Source organism: Vicugna pacos, chromosome 16 (assembly GCF_048564905.1).
Source record: "Vicugna pacos chromosome 16, VicPac4, whole genome shotgun sequence".
In the NCBI taxonomy this organism is placed as follows: Eukaryota; Metazoa; Chordata; class Mammalia; order Artiodactyla; family Camelidae; genus Vicugna; species Vicugna pacos.
The window spans coordinates 39,764,987-39,783,406 of record NC_133002.1 but is presented as its reverse complement, the minus strand read 5'-3'; the positions used below and the strand labels follow the sequence as shown (position 1 = coordinate 39,783,406).

At 43.6% G+C, this 18,420-nt stretch overlaps 1 protein-coding gene across 1 annotated transcript in view; it reads left to right on the top strand.

The window, feature by feature from the left end:
* Window positions 1-15,253, top strand: part of PSMD11 (proteasome 26S subunit, non-ATPase 11) — a 28,683-nt gene extending 13,430 nt beyond the window's left edge. The window contains exons 4-14 of the mRNA XM_006211995.4: window positions 575-646; window positions 1,046-1,103; window positions 4,387-4,581; window positions 9,126-9,270; window positions 10,095-10,155; window positions 11,965-12,027; window positions 13,464-13,589; window positions 14,066-14,101; window positions 14,366-14,417; window positions 14,722-14,864; window positions 14,983-15,253. Coding sequence (XP_006212057.1) covers window positions 575-646; window positions 1,046-1,103; window positions 4,387-4,581; window positions 9,126-9,270; window positions 10,095-10,155; window positions 11,965-12,027; window positions 13,464-13,589; window positions 14,066-14,101; window positions 14,366-14,417; window positions 14,722-14,864 — 951 coding nt within the window. The 3' untranslated portion in view covers window positions 14,983-15,253. The remainder of the gene's footprint in view (window positions 1-574; window positions 647-1,045; window positions 1,104-4,386; window positions 4,582-9,125; window positions 9,271-10,094; window positions 10,156-11,964; window positions 12,028-13,463; window positions 13,590-14,065; window positions 14,102-14,365; window positions 14,418-14,721; window positions 14,865-14,982) is intronic.
* Window positions 15,254-18,420: the final 3,167 nt, after the last annotated feature.

The window sequence follows — 18,420 nt, the reverse complement described above, 5'->3', positions numbered from 1 at the left end:
TTAGGCTAATTCTGATTTCTTTTTACTCCCTTTAATACAAGCTAAGTCTGCTGTGTTCTGATAGTGAGTTGTTAGTTGGCATTTCTTAGAATCTGAAAGAGAAGAGCCAGCTGGGCCTTTTGAGTCTTACAGGCAACTGTTAGGAATAAGACACCTGTGCCTAGGCTGAGAATTTCTCCTCTTTATGACCAGTGTATTCACATTAATATATTACTGTTACTATTCAGGGAGAAATTTCTGCTTTACAAATTCCTCAGACATCATAGAAATCTTCACTCCAGAGCTAGTGTGTTGGAAGTTCTGGATCCTTCCTGGAAAGGTAGAGGAGGAATCTTGAAGATGAAGCTCTTTCCTAAAGGAACACAATCTAAGTACAAAGATACTTTGTGTGTAAAAAGCCAAGTTGATTCTCCATTGCGATATAACCATTATATATTGAGATACTGTGGATCAAGGCATGTCCTGTGAGACATGGGTAATGTATAAGGAGGGAATGAAAGGTGTTCTCCAAAGCGAGGTTTATGGGAAGAGTGTGGGGACATAATGCTGCATGTACTGTCTCCCCCTGTTGCAGGTCGAGTTGTGTTTAGAGTGCATCGAATGGGCCAAATCAGAGAAAAGAACTTTCTTACGCCAAGCTTTGGAGGTATGTACCTACAGTAGTACTGCTTTCAGTTCTCTTAGGCATTTGACAGTCTGTGAATGTAAGTTAACACTATCCTGATCAAAGGTATTTTCAGCAGTTTTGTACTACTCTGGCACCCAAAATTATTGGTAGTAGTCCCACTCATGAGAATTGCTCTAGTTGAAGTTTTGAGACAGCTAGCAGTACCTAGCTCAGAGAAGTAAGCAGCAACATGGTAAACAGTCACTGGCCATAATAGGAGATAATACTGTGGACTAGATGATTTTTTAGGCTGAATTTGATGCTATCATCAGGCCTTGAATATTCAACAGTAACAGTTCTGTGACTGTCAATCTTTGATTTCTTTCTTTGGCTTTTTTTATCCCCTTTCCATCAGTCAATGCCTTTTCTTTTTCCTAGGCAAGACTGGTGTCTTTGTACTTTGATACCAAGAGGTACCAGGAAGCGTTGCATTTGGGTAAGTAAACTGGTGGAAGCTAATAAGGCCTCCAAACTGGCTAAATGAATGTGTTCTGAACCTAGCTCCTCTTATTAGTTATGTATTAGTAATTCAGTTTGTGCCTGCTTCTAAGGATTTAAGGTGGCTTACATTTACTGAATCTGTCATGGAGAAACGCCATTTAGACGTTCTGAGAAACTAGAGTTGATCTGTGAATTTTAGAGAACGAAAGGGTCAGATTGCAAGTGTTTACTGACTGTCACATTTAGACTCTCTGTTTATAATTATCCTTATAATCTATTTTAAACATCAAGAAATTAATTGAGTGCAAATACATAAGGAAGCTGAAGTGGGCCAACTAAAGGCTATTCCCATTTGACCTTTATAAATATTCTGAAATCTTTGCGTGCTTTTTTTTTTCTTTTCATTTTTTAAATTTATTTATGTATTTTTTTTTACAATGCCGTATTTTTAAAGTGAAGTATAGTTGAGGTACAATGTTATATGTTACAGGTATACAATATAGTAATCCACAATTTTTAAAGGTTATAATCCATTTATAGTTAATATAAAATATGGGCTATATTCCCCATGTTGTACAGTATATCCTTGTAGCTTATTTTATACCTGATAGTTTGTGCCTCTTAATCCTCCTCCTCCATCTTGCCTCTCCACCTTCCCTCTCCCCACTGGTAACCACTACTTCCTTCTCTACATCTCTGAGTCTGTTTCTTTTCTGTTATATTCACTAGTTTGTTGTATTTTTTTAAATTCCACATGTAAGTGAATCTTACAGTAATGTCTTTGTCTGTCTGACTTACTTCACTTAGCATAATGCCCTCCAAGTCCATCCATGCTGTACACCAGAAACTAATACATTTTAAATCAACTGTACTTCAATTGAAAAGCAAACAAACAACCAGCCCATCTAAAAGATGGGCAGAAGAACTGAACAGACATTTTTTTTACAAAAGGAAATGAATATGGCCAACAGGAACATGAAAAATTGCTTAACATCACCAATATCAGGGAGATGCAAATCAAAATCACAATGAGATATCTCACACCTGTCAGAATGGCCCCTATCAAAAAACAAATAACAAAGGTTGGCAGGGATGTGGGAGCCCTTGTACACTGTTGGTGGGAATGTAAATTGGTGCAGCCACTATGGAAAACAATATGGAAGTTTCTCAGAAACCTATAAATAGAACCAGCATATGGCCCAGCAGTTTCACTCTTCGCCATATATCTGAGAAAAACAAAAACATTGATTCAAAAACAAAAACAAAAGAATACATACAATCTGCTATTCACAGCAGCATTATTTATAATTGCCAAGATACAGAAGCATCCTAAGTGCACATCAATAGATGAATGGATAAAGAAGATGTAGCATATATATGTGATGGAATACAGCTCACCCATAAAAAAGGATATTTTGCCATTTGTAGCCCTTCACTTTTTTTTTTTCACTTCTAAAACCAGAATTTTATAACTGTCTGCTGCTTTTTTAAAAAAACCTAATGGGTACCTCTGGACTATTATCCCTGAATGGAAGAACTTGGCTTTCATGGTCTATTAGGTTGAGAAAAATGACAAGATTCAATTTTTATCCTGCAGAAATGATAATTTCATATGGTTTAAACAAATAGTAGCATTAAAAAAAGTTGAGATATAATTCATAGGCCATAAAATTCACCCTTTTTAAAGTGTGCAGTCCAGTGGTTTTTAGTATATTCACGAAGTTGTGCAGCTGTCACCACTAACTGATTTCAGAGCATTTTCATCACCCCAGAAACTAACCTTGTATCCATTAGTTGTCACTTCCCATTAGTTCTCCATCTACTGTCTTTGCCTGTCCCCTTTCCTAGGCAATCACTAATTACTCTTTGCCTCTGTAGATTTGCCTATTCTGGACATTTCACATAAATGCATACAGTTACGGTCTTTTGTGATTGGGTTCTTTCACTTAGCATAGTGTTTTCAAGGTTCATCCATGTTGTGGCATATAGCAGTGCCCCATTCTTTTTTGTTGCTGAATAATATTCCATTGTATAGCTGTACAACATTTTATTTATCTACATTCATCAGTTGATGGACATTTAGATTGTTTCCACTTTTTGACTCTTGGGAATACTGCTGTGAACAGGTTTTATGTGGACATGTTTTTCTTTTGTGTATATACCCAGGGGGAGAATTGCTGGGTCACAAAGTAAATCTGTTTAAAAGCTTTTGAGGAACTGCCAAACTGTTTTCCAAAGTGGCTACACCATTTTACATTCTCAGCAATAATCTATGAGGGTTCCAGTTTCTCCACATCCTCACTAACACCTGTTAATATTTTCTTGTCTTTTTAATTTTGGCCGTCTTAGTGGGTGTGACGTAGTATCTCACTGTGGTTTTGAATTACATTTCCCTAATGACTAAACTAATGATGTCGAGCATCTTTTCATGTACTTTTTGGGCTGTTTGTATATCTTTGGAGAAATGTCTATTCAAATCCATTGCTTATTTTTTAATTGTATTAGTTGTGCTTTTATTATTTATTCTGGATACAAGTCCCTTACCAGTTATATGATTTGTAAATTTTTTTTCCCTGTCCTATAACTTGTTTTTTTCAATTTCTTGATGGTGTCTTTTGAAGAACATTTTAATTTTGATCGTCTCATTTTTTTTTCTTTTGTTGCTTATGCTTTTGGTATCATATTTAAGAAATCATTGCCTAATCTAAGATCACAAAGACTTACTCGTTTATTTTATATATTTAGCTCTTACATGTAGGTCTTTGATTCAGTTTGAGTTAATTTTTGTATATGCAAGTCTGGCTGGATTTGATTTTCATCTGTGCTGGGGAAGAAGGTGTATTTGGAGAACATTAGTAGGTGCAGAACTCTTTCCTTCCCCCACCAACCCTAGTGCCTGGTGTTTCTTATTCAGTCTTGTGTTTGCTGGGTGGAAGAGAGTGAGATCAGGTACCTGTCTGGATAAGTAGTTTCAGCATTTTCTGGGTGGGGATTCCCACTGTATTCAATCTTAAGAGTAAGCTTATAGGACTCTCGGCTCTGATGTCCCTTGTGTGCATGCAGAAGGGCTTCAGAGAGATCTGTGTTTCTCTTTTGGAAGATAGCACATTAGCAGAAAATTTAATTCTTGTAAATAGATAACCTTTTGTGAGGTTTTTGAGTTCAGGCAGGTTTCTTTATCCTGAATGTGTTTGTGAGGGTTAGTTAGAGAGAGATGATATTAAAGTATTAAAATTATGGCTAATAAAGGAATATATATATATTTTTCCTTTCTCCAGGTTCCCAATTGCTGCGGGAGTTGAAAAAGATGGATGACAAAGCCCTTTTGGTGGAAGTACAGCTTTTAGAAAGCAAAACATACCATGCCCTGAGCAACCTGCCAAAAGCCCGAGCTGCCTTAACCTCTGCTCGAACCACAGCAAATGCCATTTACTGCCCCCCTAAATTGCAGGCCACCTTGGATATGCAGTCAGGTAACACCCGTAGCTGTTCTTGGAATGTTTTCTTAAAGCTCCTCTTACCCCATAGGTGGAAGGAATGGGGGGTTGGGGCTGGAGAATAAAATTGGCAGTTTGGCTCACGATTCCTCAGAGAAACCAATTGCAAGACTACTTCTCTAGCTGTCCCTTTTCTATTCACTTGCTGTTTACTGCCTGAAATATATTAAGAACATGCTTAATCTGTGGTTGACTGGACAACCTGACTGTTAGAGCCAACACCCTAGTGAGGTCTCACTTAGGTTTAAAAAGATCTCCCGTAACTTCCATCTTAGTCACTCAGGATGGTAGCACTTCTCTCCAGGATTGGACTAATTCAAGTCTGTTATCACTTGGAGACCTTTGCAAAGCATGTTGGATTTTTCCAAAGGGCCTCAAATCAAGGCTGAGGAAAGACACCCCTCACCCCCATTTCAGTTGAGAGTAGTGGACAGCTTTCTGATGGAGTGTGTGAATGTTTGGCTAGGAGGCCATGGATTGGCAGGAAGATACTTTTTCTTATCGTCATCAGCTTTTATTAGTTATAATTTATTATCATTGGAGGAGCGTTGGAATTGAAGGCCGAGGACTAGTTTAAGCCTTGGTGTCACCTCGTTGCAACTTTTGTTTCCATGTAACACTGTGCAAGAGAGATAATAGCTGCCATGCCTGCCTCTCAGGTGTTGTGAGTATGGAATGGCGTGTTTTGCCATGCAGAGGTTAAGAGCAGAGGCTCCAGAAAACAACTTTTCTGGTTGGAATTTAGTTCTGCCAGTTTCTAGCTATGCGACTGGGCAAGGTACTTAATTTATCTTGAGCCCGTCTATGAAATGGTGATGATAACTCTGCCCCCTCACAGTATGTTGGTGAGGACTGAAGTGAGGTGGAAAGTGTCAGCTCTCATCCCAGCACCTTGCTTTGGCCAAATACTGGCACTCTCTTTAAGCCGCTTCTCTTCATTATGCTCTGGCTTCATGGTCAAGAGATGAACTTGCATCCTGTTTCTTAAATAGAGGCCATTTTTATGTGAACCCTCTTTATTTCTCTTTCCAGAATTTGTATCACTACCTGTTTTTACCTGTTACCAAGAGTGGTTCTTCTCCCTGTCCTTTTGTTCGATTCTAAGTCTTTGTTTTCCTTTTCCACTTGGATCCTCCTCTCAGTCTTCAAACTGCCCCAGCTGAAAAGGCACAGCTGTGTCTCCTTTTTAAATTGCTGTCTTCTCCTTTTCTGTCAAGCTTCTTGAAAAAAGTTGAAAGAATATTATTACTTTGAGTTTTTATCATAAATGGATGTTGAATTTTATCAAATGCTTATTCTGCATCTGTTGAAATGATCATGTGATTTTTGTTCTTTCTTTCGTTGGTGTGGTGTATCACACTGATTGATTTCCGTATGTTGAACCATCCTTGTGTCCCTGGGATGAATCCAGCTTGATCATGGTGTGTGATCTTTTTTATATGCTGTTGGATTCTGTGTCCTAATATTTTGTTGAGGGTTTTGCATCTATGTTCATTAATGATATTGGCCTGCAATTTTCCTTTTTGGTAGTATCTTTGTCTGGTTTTGGTATCAGGGTGATGGTGGCTTCATAGAATGAATTTGGTAGTATTCCCTCCTTTTCAATCTTTTGGAAGAGTTTGAGAAGGATTGGTATGATCTCTTCTTTGTATGTTTGGTATGATTCCCCAGTGAAGCCCTCTGGTCCTGGACTTTTGTTTGTAGGGAGGTTTTTTCCATTGCTGATTCTATCTCATTTCTAGTGATCAATCTGTTCAAGTGGTCTATTTCTTCTTGATTCAGTCTTGGTGAACTGTATGTTTCCAGAGACTTGTCCATTTCTATGCTGTCCAGTTCGTTTTCATATAGTTGTTCATAGTATTCTCGTGTGGTTTTTTTGTGTTTCTCTAGTATTGGTTGTAATTTCTAAGGATATTATTACTTTGATTTCTCTATTAACTCCTTGAAAGATAGTAACTCCCCCCAACCTCTGACTTTTGGGGAGATTTGACCCTGTTGAGCACTCCTGGCTTCTCTGACAGCCTTGTCTTCTTGGTTCTCTTCTCTTGACTGCTCCTCCTCAGTCACACTTTGCTGTTTCGTCTTCCTTCTGATGTGTCTTAAGTGTGGGTGTGCTCAGTGTTATTTTCTCAGTTCTTTTCCCTTCCTGTCCTTCTCCCTTTTTCCTGTCTCACCCTGCACTCTCCCATGGCTTCAGCTGCCATGTAGCACACGAACCGTCTCCCCCCTAGAGCTTCAGTAGCTTGTCTCCTAAATCCCATTTCTAAATGTCTCACAGGTCTCAATCTCAGCATGTCAAAACCAAGATTGTTACCTAACCCTTCTCCCCTCAAACCATCCTTTTCTACATATCCTGTTTTAGTTAGTGGTGTCATTGATGCAGCTGCTCAAGCTATTATCTTTGAGGTAATTTTGACTCCCTTCCTCTCCTTCACCCTTCATATCCAATCAGTTGCCAGATCAGGTTGAGTCTGTCTCCAAATCTGCACTTTCTTTTCCATCTCTGCAGTCACTGCTCTAATCAATGCCACTGGACCACTGGAGTAGTCTTTTACTAATCTGTCACTTTTCCCAGTCCATCTTCTCTACTGGTCTTAAAGTCATGTGTCTGAAACACAGATCTGATCATGTAACTCTTTTGTTTAAAATTTTCCAAAGGTTCCGCATTATCCCCAGGCTGTTTTACTTTAACAATGCATTCTAAAGGGAGGCTTTCTTTCCTTTTCGTGCTCATCTCCGGTTTTCAGTCCTAGCCACCAAATGACTTCATGTATCCCTGCTTCTGTGCCTTTATATATTTTGTCTTTCTGCTGGAATTCTGCTTTTCATCTTGTCCCCTTGGCAAACTGGTCTGCATCCCTTCAGATCCAGCTCACATGTCTCCTTTATAAACCCACTTCAGTGCCTCCTTTACTTCGGACTTCCCTATGAAAGGTATATTCTTTTGTACATATTATGGTACAGGTCTCCTTGTTACTGTTTTGATGACCGTCTTTCCAACTGTGAGACTAGGATTTCCTTCAGGGCCTTATAATTACTGCCTCAATAATAGTCATATCAGTGCTTGGCACATGGTAGGCCCTCATTAGTATCTGTGTTGAATGTGTCTAACCAGCTATGATGCATGTCATCCTAATGTGGTCTCTATTTGCTAATGTGTTTGGGAAAGCAGTATTCCAGTTCTTGGGCCTTATTTTACTTTTTTCCCCCCTTTTTAAACCAGTCTTACTTTGGGTCTGGTGTGTGCTCTTCACACTTTGGACTGGGAGGAGTGGAAAAACGGGAGTTTGTCTCACGTAGTTCATCAGTGTTAATAGTTTGTTGGGTATTTTTGAGGGAGGTCCCCTTGACTGCAGGTTTTCTCCAGGCCTCTGTAGTTAAGAACAGTAGTAGAAGAAGGAGTTGACTCCTTCAGCCTCAAAATGGGAGGCTTTTTGGGTGGGGTGAAAGTACTGGGGTGTGGAACATATCACTCACTAATGGTTATTAAGTCAGAAGTTTCCAGCTGGCGTGCCAGGCACACAGGTATGTGACAGGTGGGTTGAAAGTATGCTCAAACAGTGATCCCTTGAGGTCATGTGTAAGGAGTTTCATCCTTTCACTCCGGTGTGCTGAGTACTTCCTACATGTACCTTGATGTGAAAAAGCTGGGAAGCCCTGTGGTGAACAGATGGATGGGACTAAGGCAGAGTGAGAACTAATATACAGAATCTTAGGGCTTCGATGCCTCCCAAACTAGAAAGAGCCAATTTTCATGTCATCCCAAGTCATAGCAGAGGTTAGAAGGAATAGCAGGTTTAGTCAAAGCCAGGCTTATTGGGAGCAACCCAGGTTCTAAACAGTAGAGAATTGATCAGATGAAGTGTAATGTATCAGCCTAAGGAAATACTGCTTTACTGTGTACAGTCAAGTTCATGGATTTGGCATTGCACACAATCTACACACTGATTGCATCAAGGCAAAAGCACATCCATAAATGACCAATATCTAAAATGAGAATATTAAAAGTTGGATTTCTGTTTCTCCCATGAAAGCTGCTTACAGTTAAAAACGTCAAGCTTAGAAAAGCTTTCTTAAAGGAACGGTTGATGTTATTAAAAGAGGTAATTTGTACAGACCAGGGATGTTTGGGTCAACTTCCTGACCTATGAAGATAATGGCCTTTTCTGGTGGCTCTAAAAGGTAGGACTGCTGTGATGGTGAGAAGCCTGAGAAAGGTGTTATTGTACGCGGTTTTTAGGATCCTCTTTAGTTGGGCCTCTAACTTCTTTGGAATTAATACTTGCAAGATGGCACTGAACTGGGAGGCCAAAGACCTGGGTTCTAATCCCAGCTCTGCCACTAGATGGCAGTGATTTGGGCAGGTCCTTTATCCTTTCCTGACCTGATGAATAAGTCGGCTGGGATAGATTTCTGGGATCTATTCCAGGGTGGGATAGATTTCTGAGGCCCTTCCCACCTGTGAGATTTTGTGGTTCTTTTATTTTATATGGTTCTCACTCCTTTCTTTTAATGCCCAGGTATTATCCACGCAGCAGAGGAGAAGGATTGGAAAACGGCGTACTCATATTTCTATGAGGCGTTTGAGGGTTATGACTCCATCGATAGCCCCAAGGCCATCACATCTCTGAAGTACATGTTGCTGTGCAAAATCATGCTCAACACGTAGGTGCACGTTAACTTTGGGATATGAGAACTCAAGTCCTTTATCTAGATTTTCCTGCTGCAGCAGAGATGGCTTGGGCAGGGCATTTGGCTAGGTACAGAAGCAGCACCTGCTGCCTCGTGGGGCTGGTTGAGGTGGAGTGGGAGGGTTGACAGTAATTGAGAATACTTTTGCTCGCTGATGTTTCAGATTCGGGGAGACAGATTTTAGAAATCTCTTCCCCAGCCCCTCCTCTTTGAGTATTCTCCTCCTCTTACAAATATTCTGTCCAGAGAGTTGCTGAGCACAGGACAGAGGGCCAAGAAATAGCTTACAGACTAGCACCAGCCATGGGGCCACCCAGAATGGGTGTGGATAAAGGAAGAGGTTAGGGAGGGGTTTGAAAAGCTGGCAATGGCAAATGTGACAGATCTTTTTATAAAGAATTCTACAGAATTTATCCACATTCTTTTGGGAATAAATGAGATACTGACTGGGATTCTGTTTGGATCTTAGGAGTGTATAGGGCTTGTGTTTTAAAATGACCTATTATACTGTGATTGGATTTATACTTACCATTTTGCCTGTTGGGTCTTTGGCTTTTGGTAGGTTCATTGTGGCTTTCTTTTTAATGTGGAGTTTTTCTGCTCTTCAGCACTGAGCGCAGAGTGGAGAAAGCCTGGCTTCTGTGGTGTAAGGGGCCTGTGGGGTTAGGGGTGGGGGCTGATTACCTCTGTGGGCAGAGTCTTTTCAGTGGGAATTTTGAGAAAAAGAAATTTGCCTTTACATACACTTAGAAGCATAACATCCTGGAGCAACTGACCAAGAATGTCTTCTTTTCTAGCCCAGAAGATGTCCAGGCGTTGGTGAGCGGGAAGCTTGCACTCCGGTATGCGGGGCGGCAGGTAGGGGCGCCTGGGCTGCGGCTCTGATCTCTGCTCGCTCTCAGGCAGCGTGTTGTCCAGCGTGGTGTGCGGTGAGACCATGCTCTTCCGACCTCCGTTCTGCTCTTCATTCTTTCTTACCTCTCTGTTTTCCTTAAGCTCATTCAGTATATTTCCTGTACTGTTAATTCTTGGCTTGGAAAATCAGTGTTTGATGCTCTTCTGGGTATCAGTCAGTTTGAGAGACTTACAGAACTCAGAATTGAACTGTAGCATTTTCAGTGAGTTAGGTTGCATTTAAGTTTCACCAGAAAATGTATCTCCTGTGCTCTTGGCTTGCAAAGTTGACATGCGCAGAATATGAAGTCTTGGGTTCTCTAAGAGTCTGGAGCCCAGTAAGCTCAGGTGCACGTTTGCTTTAGGGAAATTGGATTGCTTGGTGCAGAGACTAGGTTTTGATGACGCATCAAGTGCTTCTCACATCAGTACCTTTCTACTCATGTCCTGAGTTTTGCGTGTGGTGCAAGAAGAGGCCCTTGGTGGTCGGTAGCCCTATTTGTGGTGCCTCTTATACCTGAGTAGGTGAGAGTGACCTGTATAAAGACGATGACTCAGATGTGCGCACCATCACTTCTTTGTACTTGCTTGATTATCACTAGTGAAGTAACAGTAATCTTCTAGATTCAACTGCACTTGACTCTGAACAGCAGACACATTGGCTTTCTCACTGTATCTTTGGCAGAATGTCCACAGCAGATGATTTCTTCCTGCTCCACCAGTGGCCCTAATTGGCTTTTCATTAGAAAAAGTTTCAGATTAGCTCCTAGTTTTGACCAAAAGAATACTGGTTTATTACTGTAGTGAAAAACTCACTGTAATATCTAGAACTAGAGTTGAGGAGATGGGCTAGGAGGGATCCGGTGTCCAGAACAAGGTCAGGTAACTAATAATGGTGAAGCCAGACTTTGATCTTGGGTTATCTGGTTCTAAGTTTCAGGCTTTTCTCATTATGACGTTTGTTTTGTTTATAGGACATATGCTGAAAACAAACTATATTAATGATGAGGTTTGCACCATTTTTAAAGTCTCCTGTATAAGACACACTCTCCTTATTTAAGTGCATGGGCTGGTATAAGAGAAGGTCTTTCTGTCCTTTGCACTTGGATGAGAGATTTCAAGCAGGAGTCAGGCCCATCTCTAGAAAGATGAATGTAGATTTCTCACTGAGTAGAGATCTGATAGCTTGGTCAGGTGCCTTTTATAACCAGGTTAGAAGTTGCCCCTCAACCGTTGATTATACCTTCGTCACTCTGGGGTTTTAATATTCAGCATAATATGTAGAATTTTGATGCCTCAGCCTCAATGAAAGTAGACTGGCCTGTGCCGTGCACCAAACCCAGCAGAATGAGGCTGGATAAAGCACAGGTGTGATCAGGTCTCAGGGCAGGAAGGCATTTGGGGGGATATGGTGATAGGGAGTCTTCGAGGAGGGGAAAGAAATCACAGTTCCCTGGCCGGCTTCCCTTTTAGCTTGTCCTTTTTGGAGAGTGCTGTATCAAAATCTGTTTTTTGGAAAACTTTCTATTTCCTAGTGTTTTTAAGTTGCTTCAGATTTCAAAGGGAAACCGGTTGGCACACATTGGTATTTTTCTAGGTTTTCTTCCCAGGCCTCCAAGAAGAACAGTGGTGGGGCAGGTTCTTCTCTGCAGCCAGAAGTTGTGCGGACATAGCATGTTTCTCCCCGCAGCCCCTCGCGTGTTTCTTATGAGACTTGTTGGGATGTGAGTGTGCAGAATAGGTCACTTTCACTATTTTTCTCTTTATTCTTAGACAGAAGCATTAAAATGTGTGGCTCAGGCTAGCAAGAACAGATCACTGGCAGATTTTGAAAAGGTAAGCATGGAATTGAGTTGGTAGGGAGTGGGTGGGGGAGAGAGGTACTTTAAAAAAAACTTTCTTTAAAAATCTTAAATGATTATAGTTTCACAAGAAGTTGCAAAGATAGTACAGAGTGATTCCATGTACCATTCACCCAGCTTTCCCCTGTGGTAACATCTTAACTATAGTACAATGTCAAAATGAGGAAGTTTAAGCACTTTTGTACAAGGAACCTTTTTTGAGTTGTGATATCTCATTTATGAACTGTACCTTTCAGTGTCAAAAAGTTGTCATCCTTCTTTTGCTTGAGTTTTCACAACACACTGTTAGCTGCATTTTATACTTGGGGGAGCTGGGATTTAAAGAGGTCCAAGTGGCACAGCTGATGGGTATCAGGTGTGATTCCGGGCCTAGTTCTTGTCCCACACAGCATGGTCTTAGGTGTCCCTTCAGTTCCAGAAGTGCCAGCTCTGCTTCTCCTCTGCGGACAGAAGAGAGGCTTTGATGTGGGCGTCTGGGCTGAAGGACACTTCCTCAGGATGGAGCTCTGGGCCTGCTTTGCCTCCTGTGCCTTTCGCTCAGTGTTTGCAAAGGTTTGGAACAGGAGAAGGACTTACCTAATCAGTAGGGTGAGACTTGCACTTTTCCAAGCCTCTCCCCTCTTAGTCTGAGTATAATGATCAGCTTAATGAAAACAGACCTAGGTCCAGGGAGAAAAATAGTGTGGACAGAGACTAGATTGTGTGTCTCTGACTGCCTCCCAAGAGTCATCATATTCCTGGAGGTTTCTTCCTTACGTGGCATGATTTGCTTGCTTCCCTTAACACCTTATAGCACAGCTGACATGATATTGAGACCATTACTAAAGGTAAATAAATCACATACACGAATAAACGGTGTAGATCAGTTTACCCCAAGGTTTAGGATGTTTGATGAAACACTTCTGTTAGGGATTCCTTAAAAAAAGGGTTTGTGATCAGATATTTGGGAAACACTAGGGCTAAACAAAATTAGAAAGATGCTTTGTTTTCTAGTGACTACAGTGTGGTATTCCTTGTAAAACCCCAAGAGCTAGCTGTGGAATTCAGCATTGCCCACTTACTTAACCTCAGAATTCTTTTTTCCCCCGTGGTGGCCCTATTTGTTCTGTAGCATACAGACTGAGGACTGCTTGTGCAGCTAGCTGGGCCTGTCAGCAGAGCTGCTCTCGGGGCTTACTTGATTTGAGCTGTCCATGTGAAGCTTTAGACGGAAAGCCTAGGGTGGCTCCATCTTTCACTTCTTGATGTTCCTTTTCTTCTGCCTTCTGTTGTGGCTGTTCTTTCATCTCCCCCAAATCCTCCAGAACTTCAGTCAATCATGTAGTTACAAGGGCCAGCAGACTGTTTAGGAAGCTGGGAGTAGCGTGGCTTTCAAGTGCTACTCTGTGCCAATCTCGGCTCTTTTGGCAGGCCCTGACAGATTACCGGGCAGAGCTCCGGGACGACCCCATCATCAGCACGCACTTGGCCAAGTTGTATGATAACTTACTGGAACAGAATCTGATCCGAGTCATCGAGCCTTTTTCCCGAGTACAGGTAAGAACCCTCCTGGGGGCTCTTGCCCTTCTCTGGTGGGAGGAGGTTTCTGGCTGGGCATCCTCACTGTAGCCCACCCCCTTCCCACGCCCATCCAAGAGTGTGTGTGGTGGGCAGGAGATTCTCAAGAGCTTGGGGTTTTCTTGACAGGGAATGAGAGTTGAGGAGAGGGATGCTGTGGGGTAGAGGCTGGTGAGCTTGTCCCTGCTTGTTTTCAGTGCAGTCTCCTCCTTGCTTTTGTAGTCACCATGCATGTGGTAAACTCTTTGTTCTGGGTGTGTAGGACAGGAGTGTGTTCATTGTAGTGATGAAGGGCAGGCAGTTGGACCAAGCACAGGAGACTCAAGAATGTCTAAAGAGAATCTCGCCCTGTAGAGACATTTGGCAGAATTCCAAGAAACAGCACCACCCCAACTGTAACATTAGAGGCAAAAATGAAACTGTCAGTGTTGGTGTCTTTTTACCTTTCCTTTTAGATCGAACACATATCTAGCCTCATCAAACTCTCCAAGGTAAGGAGTCCTGAGCTTGTCTTGGGGGTAGGGATGGGGAAGGGGGCATGCTGAGGGGCGGCCAGTTAAACCTGCTGGTCCTTGTTGGAAAGCTCCCAAGCTTCTCAGGAGGGACTGGGGACTGTAGCTCAGAGCTGGAGTTGTATTGTTGCTGTTTTGTTTTCATTCCATTTGCCCTAAGACCCTTTTTGTACGAGGCTTTTGTGTCAGTGTGATCTCTGACTAGTGGATGCTGGTCCCTTTAATCATGTGCTTTGATTTTAGGCCGAAGTGGAAAGGAAATTATCACAGATGATTCTTGACAAGAAGTTTCATGGTGAGTAACCATCATATACAGGCGAGGGGGCTGGTGGTGGTGATGAAATGGTGAAGAGGCATCATGTTCTTGTTTATCTTGAAAGAAGGTGCTCCATTTGTGCCACCTGGTGGTTCCCTGGGATCCTTGTCCCTCTTATCCCTGTGATGAGAGTGTATAATAAACATGCACAAATGGAGCAGGAAGATGACTTCTGTTCCCCTCCTTTCTGGAGAAAGTGAGGCAGCTGGGGAGTGGGCTGCTTCCCAAGTGCTTGTGTGTCTAATCCTTTCTTCTGCCTGGGTTGTGCTTGTGTCTCCTACAGGGATCTTGGACCAGGGGGAGGGTGTCTTGATTATTTTCGACGAACCCCCAGTAGATAAAACTTACGAAGCTGCTCTGGAAACAATTCAGAACATGAGCAAAGTAGTGGATTCCCTCTACAACAAAGCCAAGAAACTGACATAGGTGAGTGCTGGCTCCGGGCCCCGGGCCCGGGCAGCGCTGTCTTCTGCCTGTCGAGACTGAAAGCCTCCTGGTGGCCTGGCGGCTTCCCCGATTGACACTGCTCTGTCTTCTCTTGCAGAGTTGGATCTGTAGCGGTCCTTTGGAGAGTGTGTGTGGCGGGAGAGTGAAACCTTTGGGGAAAATGCTAGGAGATTCTTTTTTCTTTCTGTTCTACTTTTCGCTCGGAAAGTTTTTAAATCCTCATTTGGTGCATCTGTATTCCAGCCGATAGGTGTGCCAGTTTTCATGTAATCTTTACTGGCCCAACTTGGGAGTGGGGAAATTGCTTAAAAAAAAAGAAAAAGAAAAAAAAAAGGTTATTCTAAATAAAAGGAAAAAGGCTTACACTACCTAAAGCTGTGCTCTCTGCCTCCTGGGAGAGGGCCGCAAAGCCAGGCGCTCCGCCAGCCACGGGGGCTCCTAACCCACCGCTGGGCGTCACCTCTCCTCTTCAGAATTGGGTGTTTGCCTGACCATCAAAGCAACGACTTTTTATTCTGTTTGTACTGAACCAAAACAAACAACTGTGTATAGACTGCTGTTTTCTTTTTTATTTGAAACGAGGCGTTTCGGTGTTCTTTCCCCTGCCATATGGCCTGTCCACTCACCCTTCCCCTGAACAATGGCTCCAGCAGACTGGCCGAAGGTCCCGCCGCGCCACCGCAGCAGCAGCGCCCGCACGGCTCCGCTCCGACCTGTGAAGGGATGGGGACGAGGCCGGGAGCTCGTGTCCACTGCGGCCACATGGGGAGCAGGGTGGGCCCTCGGGGGCCTGCTGTGCATGTGGCCCTTTTTAACACAGTAAACTAGATTAGACGTCAGTGTTTTAATTGCCTCCCTTCTCTGCTCTTTTCTCCCCTCCTCTCTTTCCTCCCTCTCACCCAGGAGACCATCCCATTGTCTCTCTTCCTCCTTCCTCCTTCCCTTCCAGGGGAGTCAGGCTGTCTGAAACCCTTCAGCTTCTCTCCCTGTCCCACTGCTCCTGTCCTGCTGTCAGGTGGATTTATTCCTTTTTTAAACAGTGAACATCAGAAATGAGACTGTGGGGTGTGTGGATTTTTCCCCCCTCTCTCTCCCAAGTTTTGTTGTTGGGTTTTTGAGCAACCTCATGTCCCCCTCCCAGGGAGCTTCTTTATTTACCTCTTAGAAATGGAACGAATGGGAGGTAGGGCACTGTACTTCAGCATGCTTTGTTTTATGATGAGATTACATAGCAAGGCTTTCGTGCCATCTGGGCAGGTAAGCTTCTGCACCTCTGTCGTGCTCAGCTATCTTTTCTTCTTCTCATTCCTCTTTGTTTTCTGTTTTTTCCTCCTCCTCCTCCTGCCTCCTTCCTGCTGGCCTCCGTTTATCTTTCTCTTCCTTTCTCAGATTATCCTTCCAGGTTTCCGTAATAAATTTATATTTTGTAAAAGGATTTTGTTGTATCAGGTTTAGCATCCTCACTGAATCTGACTGGCTTTTATTTTCCTCTCCAAAATCAGGTTTTTGTTCTCAACATCTTTCCCCATCATGTCCAGTCACTGTTTTGGTTTTGGCGCCATCAATATCAAATGTACAAACGGTTCTTGCTAACCAACACCAGGTATATCTGATGTTCAGATGAGTTCCAATAAAAACAATTTTTTTTTCAAAAGGTGTCCTTTCTTGAGTGCTGGAGGGCTTCTGATCAAGTCCAGGCAGTTCTGTGTAGCCCTCTAGACTGGACAAAGCCCTACTATCTCATTTGCTTCATGGGAGACCTTTAGATCTGGGGTCAAGTGGAGGGCTTTGGGCGAGAAAATTGGTCTGTAAGGTCTGAGATGGGAACTAGGATTCAGTTATCTTTGTTTTTCCAAGGCATCGTGGTCCAGTGAGGACACAGGGCTTGGGCTGTAATATCCTCACAGCCTGTTCCTCACCTGCATGACGAGAATGGTGCTTCCTTGGCAGGTAATTGTGGTGGGAGGTTACATGAAGTCATGGAAGTACAGGTGCCCGAGAGCCCTGGCATCCAGTTGTGGTTTGGTTTTCATTTGGAATCTTCAAAAGTGTTGATTTTCCTGCTGCCCTTCAGACCCCAGGAACAGTCTGTCCTGAGGGGCTCTGGGCTGCTGGGAGGGGAGGGTGGGCTCTAGCCTTTAATGCCACTTGGGGCTGAGTCACTGTTCTGTGTTTCAGTGTTGTGTCTCTGTGTATAGTTTTACTTAAGGAAGAGCTGTGCTTCAGTAAAGGACTTTGATAATCCAGAGGGATCCAGAGCCAGGGCAGCGGGGAGGGGAGGGCAGCCCAGGAGCTCAGTGGGGCAGCAGCCCTTCCTCTGCTGACTTCCTCTAGACCTGCGCTGTCCAGTGTGGCCACGAACCCCACATGGCTGTTAAGCCCTTAAAATGCGGCTATTTCTAACTGTGTTGCCCTGCGAATGTAAACAAACCAGACTTTGAAGAATGTGAAGAGAAAATGAGAAATTGCTTAACTTTTTTATATATGTTGAAATATTTTGAGCATTTATTGGGTTAAATAAAATTTATTACTAAAATTCACCTGTTTCCTTTTACTTTTTTAATGTGGCTGCTTGGAAATATTAAATGACTTACGCGGCTTGTATTTGTGGCTCACGTTAATATTTTTTTTGGACAGCGCTGCTCTAGACCTCGCAGGACTGCTTCCCCTCCCAGGCTTCAGATAAGCTGAGTCTAGGCGCAGCCAAGAGGGTGGGGTGGCCCATGGGCTGGCGCTTGCTTGGCTCCCTCACTTAGGGACCCTTGCTGGCACCAGCCTTCATGGTGCCAGGGCTTCCTTATGTGTTAATGAGATACTGGTGGTGGTGGGAGTGGCTGGGGCGGGTGGCTGTGGAGCCCCGCTGCAGGTGAGAGTTATGTAATCTGCACTGCCCAGAAGGGCCGCTAGATGCTGCTCTGTGATGCCTGAGAGAACAAAGCGCCACTTCCTCAGGAGCCAGGGCTCAGCCCTGCTTTATTTGGAGCCCTTTCTGGGAGCTGGCTGGCAGGGATCTTGACCTCCCTTCCTGAGAGTGGTATGGGAAGGGGGCATGCAGAGGACGGCGGCTCTCCGTGGACATCCCAGCCCAGCAGCGCATGTGACCAGCAGGCTGGTCCTTCCGGCAGCTAGAGATAGGCTATAGGATAAAGAGGCTGATTGATGGGGGTGGGACTTGGAGAGCTTCCCTGCAGTTCTCTGGTGAAGACTGGGAAGAAAACAGCTGTGCCTCATTCAGCTGGGTCTGCCTTCTGGGCCCTCGATTCTGCCATTTTTGGCAGATGGTTGCCCTTCCTTTCTTCGCTGTTGGAGCAGTGATGGGAGCTCGAGGCTGGTGGTGGTGGTGGGGTTGAGTGAGCAGAGGAGTGGTGTGGTGCCTTGAAACAAGCCGAGCAGTCACGGCACAGGGGACAGGGGTCCAAACCACCCTCCTCCTCAATCACGACAGCCAGTGTGCTGGCAGTGCCATGCCATTCATGCTCCTCTGCATGTGACTTTGCCTCTGACATGGGTGAGGACGTTAGGGTAGTTCTGCCAA